The 8,091-nt window shown below is 35.4% G+C and overlaps 1 protein-coding gene across 1 annotated transcript; it reads left to right on the forward strand.

The window, feature by feature from the left end:
- The first annotated feature begins 2,593 nt into the window (after positions 1-2,593).
- Positions 2,594-5,524, forward strand: LOC107867956 (G-type lectin S-receptor-like serine/threonine-protein kinase At1g34300). The gene has a single exon (XM_016714471.2). The coding sequence runs from the start codon at positions 2,836-2,838 to the stop codon at positions 5,347-5,349; it is 2,514 nt and encodes an 837-aa protein (XP_016569957.2). The 5' UTR covers positions 2,594-2,835; the 3' UTR covers positions 5,350-5,524.
- Positions 5,525-8,091: the final 2,567 nt, after the last annotated feature.

The raw sequence follows: 8,091 nt of genomic DNA on the forward strand, positions 1-8,091 counted from the left end.
GTACCATGCTTAATTTATATAAACCTGGTACAGATAAAGAGGCAATAAGTGATCCTTGATGGAAGCAAGCTATGAAAAAAGAATTGCAGGCCTTTGAATAAAACTCATACTTGGGACTTAGTTGACCCTTCTTCAGATAAAACTCTTATTAATTGCGAATTACAAGATTAAGACACGATCTAATGGTTTTATTGAAAGATACAAGACTCAATTGGTTGTTCAAGGATTCATCTAAGAGTATGAAATTGATCATGAGGAGACCTTTGCTCCAGTAGCTCGTATTACCGTTATTCGTGCCCTTTTTTCTATTGCAGCAACTAATGGATGGGGACTTTCTTAAATAAATGTCAAAAAGGCTTTTCTTAATGGATATTTAAAAGATGAGGTTTATATGAAACCACCACTAGGATATAATCGTCCTCCAAATAAAGTATGTCGCCTTCTTCATGCGTTGTATGATTTGAAACAAACTCCACAAGCTTGGTATATCAAGTTTACTTCAACATTGAGAAAACTGGGATTCTCTTCTAGCCCACATGATACTGCTCTTTTTTACACAAGACAACACAAGGTATTGCCCTTTTGATTCTTTATGTGGATGATATTATTATTACTGGCGATGATATTGCTGGTATTTTAAAGGTTAAAGAATTTTTTAGTACTAATTTTGAGATAAAGATTTGGGGTCTCTTAACTATTTCTTGGGCCTCGAAGTTCTCATATCTGATAATATGATTTCTCTATCTCTAGTTAAGTATGCTTCTATTTTTTATCAAAAGCAGGTATTAGCAATAATAAAACCGAGAGCACCCCTCTTGAGATTAATTTGAAGTTTTCTTCTACTAATGGTACTTTATTTTGTGATGCTATTCTTTATTGGATACTTGTAGATATCTTACGTATTTTACAATTACTAATTCAGATATTGCTTATGTTGTTCACATTGTTAGTCAATTCATAACTGCACCTCGTTCTACTCATTTTATTTTTGTTATATGAATTCTTCGTTACGCCGAAAGCACTATGTTTCCTGGACTTCACTTTTCAGTTGATTTTTCTACTGAATTAAAATTATATATAAATACTGATTGGGGATGTGATTCCATTGATAAACATTTTGCTACTAGTTATTGTATTTTTCTAGGAGATTCTCTTATATTATGGAGAAGCAAGAAACAAATCTTAACTTACCAATCAAGCCCCGAATCAGAATATCAAACACTTACCAATACTACTGCTAAGATATAAGGCTTCGTTGGTTATTGGTTGAGATGAGTGTTCCTCAATCTTCTGCCACTATTTTTACTGTGATAATCATAATGCTATTCAAATTGCCTGTAAATATGTATTTCATGAGCATACAAAGCATATTGAGATTGATTTTCATTTTACTAGTTAGCAAATTGGTCTTGATTCAATTTAATTAGCTTTTATAGAGTCTTTAGATCAGTCAACTGACATTTTCACCAAACTTCATCATCCTAGATATTTTCAAGTTTTGATGGCTAAACTCAATCTGATTTCTTTTAAATCATCTTGAGTTTGAGGAAGGGTGTTAAGATATAGTAAATGTTGTAAAGATATTTTAATTATGGAAGAATATATATTTAAAGATTCTAAAGATATTTTCATTTGCTTCTTAATTTCTTGTGCATAAATATGATTATAGTCTCTTGTATTAAAGTATGTACATAAATATCAATTCTTCAGATTTTCTTGTGTTGCTCTGTCTCTTTTTGTAACACTAGGAATATGTATCACTAACAATGTTCTACTCCATTCATTCATTTTTACTACTCATATTTTGACTTGGCATACTACAAAATAATAATTGATATAACTATTCAGCTCACTATCCCTATTAATTAATGAGTTAAGTCTTGAAAAATCATTTGAGAGAATGAGTAATTAATGTTAAGGTTACTTCCTCCACTCCTAAATAAGTGAGTCTTTTAGGTTGGACACACTTTTTAATAAACTACTGACTCGTAGAAAATAAAAGATAATTTTACCAACTTATCTCTAAATAGAGTTTATACCTCTTTCCAAGTTGACTCTCTTATATTTAAAACGAAGAGTTAGATATTAATAATTTTGTTAATTTGGAAAAGGACATATTCGAAAGATTATGAGCAAAATATTCTTGAAAGCTTATATATTTGTTTCATCGGTTTGTTTTTATTTGTTACATTTTGACATGGCACGCCCGTCAGAAAAATATTTATTGATATGATTATTTATCTTATTTCCCCTATTAATTAATGTTTAGAGTAATATGTCTTGAAAATGATTTGAAGAATAATTAATCAATGCTAAGGATAAAATAGAATTTTTTTTTTGTCTTTTCTTGATATGTTAAAAGTGACTAATAAAAATAAAAATTCATACAAAAAAAATAGTGACAAATAAAAGTGAATGCAGAAAATATTATAAATAAAAACAAAAATAAAATAACACTTATTTAAGAACGAAGGAAGTATTTGAGAAAATTTATTTTTATTTTTTGTAGTATGTCAAAATATTAAAATCTTAATACTTCTAATAACTTTTTTAGAAATAAATGATAATTAAAAATAAACGAAAGGAGTATTCAAAAAGTTAAATGACAACACATTGTTCACCAAACTTTCTTCCACCTAAATACGAATTCCAAAATAACAAAAATTCAAAGTCCATCCACCAAATAGAAATGTAAAACACCCACGTCAAAGTCGTCTCCTCTTCTTCCCACCTTCTCTCCTCTTCTCTTCTTATCTCACCGCCCCAACTCCAACTCCAATGGCACAAAACTAATAAATAACGCCAAAAATTACCCCTTTCCTCTCCACCCAAAACATGAAACTAATATCCATCATCATTTTCACCGTTATTGTTATCACCATACAAGCTGCTGATATTCTCCCTGGTTCTACTCTTTTACCTTCCAACTCAAACTCCAAATGGTCCTCTCCAAACAACACTTTCTCTCTTTCATTCCTACAACTGGACCCCACTAACCAAAACACGTATTTTGCAGCTATATCTTACAACAACATACCCATTTGGATTGCCGGCGCCAATATCAACGGCGGAGCTGTTGATTCCTCCGGTGCACTCCGGTTCCTCACCAACGGTGACCTCCAGCTCACAAATGGTAATTCTAGTGATGTTGTTTGGAGTTCTAGAACTGCTAATCGCGGTGTTTCATTAGCTTTGGTTGATGATAATGGGAATCTTGTTCTTAGAAACGGGTCAGGTTCAAGCTTATGGTCTTCGTTTGATAACCCAACTGATACTATTGTTCCTTCTCAGAGTTTCTCTATTGATCATGTTTTGAGATCTGGGGTGTATTCTTTTAGGCTTAGGAATAATGGGAACTTGTCTCTTTTGTGGAATAATTCTATAATTTATTATAATTCTGGGTTGAATTCTTCTGCAAATGTGAATTTGACTTCTCCTAGTTTGCGAATGCAGCCTATTGGGATTCTTTCACTTTTTGATCCTAGCCTTTCGAACCCTTTGAATGTTGTTTATAGTAGTGATTATGCTGATGAAGGGAATATTTTAAGGTTTTTGAAATTGGATGCTGATGGAAATCTGAGGATTTATAGTTCCACACAAGGTAGTGGGACTCAATCTGTGAGATGGGCTGCTTTGACTGATCAGTGTCAGGTTTTTGGATATTGTGGGAATTTTGGGGTTTGTAGTTATAATGAAACTGGTCCAGCTTGTGGATGTCCCTCTCTGAATTTTGAGCTTACTGATCTGAATGATAGTCGAAAAGGGTGTAAGAGGAAAGTTGATCTTAGTAATTGTCCTTCCAATGCAACTATGTTGCAATTGGATCATGCTAAGTTCTTGACTTATCCTCCGGAATTATCTGAGCAGATATTTTCTGCTGGTATTTCTGCGTGTAGGTTTAACTGTCTCGTTAATGGTGCTTGTGTCGCTTCGACTTCTTTAGCTGATGGAACGGGGATGTGTTATATTAAACAGCCCAATTTTGTTAGTGGTTATCAAGCGTCAACCCTTCCTAGTACTTCATTTCTTAAGATATGTGGGCCTTCAATGCCTAATCCCAGTGTAGTTTCGGAAACTGTTCAGGAGAAGAAGAGAGGGAGGGTTCCTGGCTGGGTTGTTGCACTTGTGGTTGTGGCTAGTCTCTTGGGTTTGATCCTGTTGGAGGGAGGTTTGTGGTGGTGGTGCTTTAGGAACAATTCTAAATTTGCATCACTCTCATCTCAATATGCACTTCTTGAATATGCCTCTGGTGCCCCTGTGCAGTTCACGTTCAAGGAGCTTCAGCGGGCAACCAAGGGGTTTAAGGAGAAGCTTGGTGCAGGAGGATTTGGGGCTGTTTATCGGGCAGTTCTGGCTAATAGGTCTGTTGCTGCAGTGAAGCAGCTGGAAGGAATTGAGCAAGGAGAGAAGCAATTCAGAATGGAGGTTGCAACTATTAGTAGCACACACCATTTGAATTTGGTGAGATTAATTGGTTTTTGTTCTGAAGGGCGCCACAGGTTGCTGGTCTATGAGTTCATGAAAAATTGTTCTCTTGATAAGTTCCTCTTTTCCGAAGATCATTTGTCGGGAAGGCTTTTGAACTGGGAGCAACGGTTTAACATTGCTTTGGGGACAGCAAGAGGTATCACCTATCTTCATGAGGAATGCCGAGATTGTATAGTTCACTGTGACATAAAGCCTGAGAACATACTGTTGGATGAGAACTATACTGCCAAAGTATCAGATTTTGGCCTTGCCAAGCTCATTAACCCAAAGGACCACAGGCATAGAACCTTGACAAGTCATGTGAGGGGTACTAGAGGGTACTTGGCTCCAGAGTGGCTGGCCAATCTTCCTATAACTTCCAAATCTGACGTGTACAGTTATGGTATGGTATTACTGGAAATAGTGAGTGGAAAAAGGAATTTTGAAGTCTCGGAAGAGACTAACCGAAAAAAGTGCTCTTTGTGGGCATATGAAGAATTTGAAAGGGGTAATATGGAGGCCATTATGGACAAAAAGCTTTCCAATCAGGAGATAGATATGGAACAAGTGATCCGAGCAATTCAGGTGAGCTTTTGGTGCATCCAAGAGCAACCATCTCAAAGGCCAACAATGGGCAAAGTGGTTCAGATGTTAGAAGGCATTTTTGAGATTGATCAGCCACCAGCACCTAGGGCTGCTGAAGGGTCCTTTGCTGGAGCCATCTTAAACGCCAGTAGCACAAGCGCTCTCTCAACCTTTGCAGCCTCGGCCCCAGCTCCCTCTTCATCATCATCATTCCAAACTGTAGGATTCCAATCTTCAGCTTCTGCGATGAATGTCGAAAGGCAATCATCATCACTATTACATTCCGAAATTAAGTGAGTCTTAAAACCATACACTTTGGATTCCCTACAAGAACTGTTGGGAAACTCAAAGATCATAGTTTGACTAGTGTCTTGCAATTCACATTGTATAATAAATAGGTTTTACATATATGTATATATATTGATATGTTGTGACTCATTAATATCTGAAAATACCACTCATTTATTTTCCATATCCTATTATTCACCAGAATTTGCCTCTTACAGTCCTGTCCATGTGTGTGATGCTTGTCCCATTTCTTTTGATACCAGAAGCTAGATATGTTGTTTATGAGAAATATATAACTAAGGAATTCTCTGTCTCCCACAATACTAGACAATCTTTGGGGAGTTTCGGCTGGTGGAGTGCTGGTCTTCTAAGGGGATGGTACCTTTGGAAAACATTGACCTCCTTTGGTTGTTTAAGGAGGGAGAACCTGCCCAAGAATGTGAAAAGGAGATTGTTTTAGCTTCTTTGCACCATCAATTTAAGCCAAAATTAGTTTAGTGTAGCCTCTTTTACTAGCAACTTTAAGGTTGTGAGTTTGAGTGAGCAAAAAGAATCGGAACTCTTTAGGGAGGGGTAAAAGAACCCAGCAACTTTAGGCTACCTTAATTGGAAAAAAGACGATATAGTGCCGTAGTTTACAAGGAGTAGGGGGAGGGCGTGGCGGGGAGGGTGTGGACCGGTGGTTGATGTGAACTCGAAACATGGCTGACATCATTTGCTTGTAGAGTTGCGAAGTCAACTTTAGGCAACCCACCACTAATTGACTATTATTAGTAGCTTATTATTAGTAGCTTGTGATATTTTAGAGGCAGGGGCTCCAATCCAAACATTAAACTACCTCATATTTTTGTTGGCTTTCGTTTCCAATAAAGAATTTCTAGTGTTTTTTTTTTTTTTTTTGATGTTTTTTCATTTGGTGTTTGGTACCCGTAATGGAGCTCGACTAATTTGAATTCGCGCTGGGTAGGGTCCATTCGAGGGTAGCGCTTCATACTAAGGATTTTTTCATACTCAGAGCTCGAACTTGAAAACTCTGATTAAGAAGAGCAATCCTATCCACTGCACCACATCCTATGGTGGTAATAATTTCTTGTGCTACAAACATTTTATGCAAAATTCTTTATTTATAATTTATCTTTTCCTACAAAGGAATGAGGAAAGAATCTTGTGATGCTTTGGTAGAGATCCTTTCCCCACTAAAGTGGGACTTGTAATTCTCTTCAAATAGCCCTTACATAATTTTCACTGAAAAATGTCAAAATTTTAAATTTTGATATTGCACTCCTATCTCAAATTTTATGAAACATTTGTTATCGTGTGTGTCTTCGTTTTGGTATTGTTTTATTTTTGTTTTCCATTCAGTGTTCAGTACGATTCGCACAGGGTAGGGCTCATTTGGGGTAGCGCTTCCTACTAAGGACTTTTTCATATTTAGAGCTCAAACTCGAGAGCTTTGGTTAAGGGAGGAGTAACTCAATTCACTGCTATGGTGGTTTGGTATTGGTTTCGTATTGGTTGTAAAAAAACAACAAAAAGAAGTACTCCTTTCGTTTAAAAAAAAATGACCTATTTTTTTTAGTCCGTTTAAAAAAGAATGACTCCTTTCCTTTTTTGGCAATCCTTTAATTTCAACTTTTCACATGGCATGATTATGACCACAAGATTAAAGGATATTTTGGTACATTTGACACTACTTTAATTTAAAGCCACAAGATTCAAAAGTTTTCTTAATTTTCTTAAACTTTGTATCAACTCAAAGTAGGTCATTCTTTTTAAAACGGAGGGAGTAACTATTATTCTTTTTTCTTTATTCAATAAATTTTATCCTTTTATTTTCTTTCTTCCATAACTTTTACCTTTGATTTTTGTTCGTGCCTGAAAATTTTAATTTCTTTTTTTCTCCCTCTAATTCATTAGACAGTTATGCTGTTTAATATAAACACTGATGTAACTTAATTTTTTCTCTGGAGTCAAATGGAACAGATTTTCGAAAACGTTTAAACCAAAAAGTTAAACAAAAATCGAATCAACCAAAGAAAATCTATAATAGGTTCAAAATTGACGCAAAGATGAAACATCTTTTAAAGTAAGAGAAGGAACAAAAAATAAGTATTTAAAAATGATCTTCGTAATGTAAGTTGAGAAGCAAAGTTTTGATATTTCAAGTTTTGCGTCTCCTCCTTAACCCTCAACGTCTTTAAGCTCCACCGTTGGCCAATCCTATCCCCGAACCCCTACTTCCAACCACATCCTACCCACCGTAATGTTTATAGTTATATTACATATAAGTGTTCTAAGGATCATATTTTTACTTACTAACCCACAATAAAGTATAAGTAGAAATCCTCTTGTTTTGCGCAAAAAAATATATTTCATGAAAGACATTTTTTTTCCGACGAAACACACTATAAGAATTTGTATTTTATCGGTGTATGGGGGTAAAACTGGTCAGAGGCTATGGTGACATTGCGAAATCAACTTTAGGCAACCCACCACTAATTGACTATTAGTAGCTTGTGATATTTTAGAGGCAGGGGGCCCTAATCCAAACATTAAACTACCTCATATTTTTTGTTGGTTTTCGTTTCCAATAAAGAATTCTTGTGTTTTTTTTTTTTTTATGTTTTTTATTTGATGATTGGTACCCGCATTGGATCTCGACTAATTCGGATTCGCGCTGAGTAGAATCCATTCGAGTGTAGCGCTTCATACCAAGAATTTTTTCATATTCAGGGCTTGAACTCGAGACCT

This window comes from Capsicum annuum, chromosome 4 (genome assembly GCF_002878395.1).
Source record: "Capsicum annuum cultivar UCD-10X-F1 chromosome 4, UCD10Xv1.1, whole genome shotgun sequence".
In the NCBI taxonomy this organism is placed as follows: domain Eukaryota; kingdom Viridiplantae; phylum Streptophyta; class Magnoliopsida; order Solanales; family Solanaceae; genus Capsicum; species Capsicum annuum.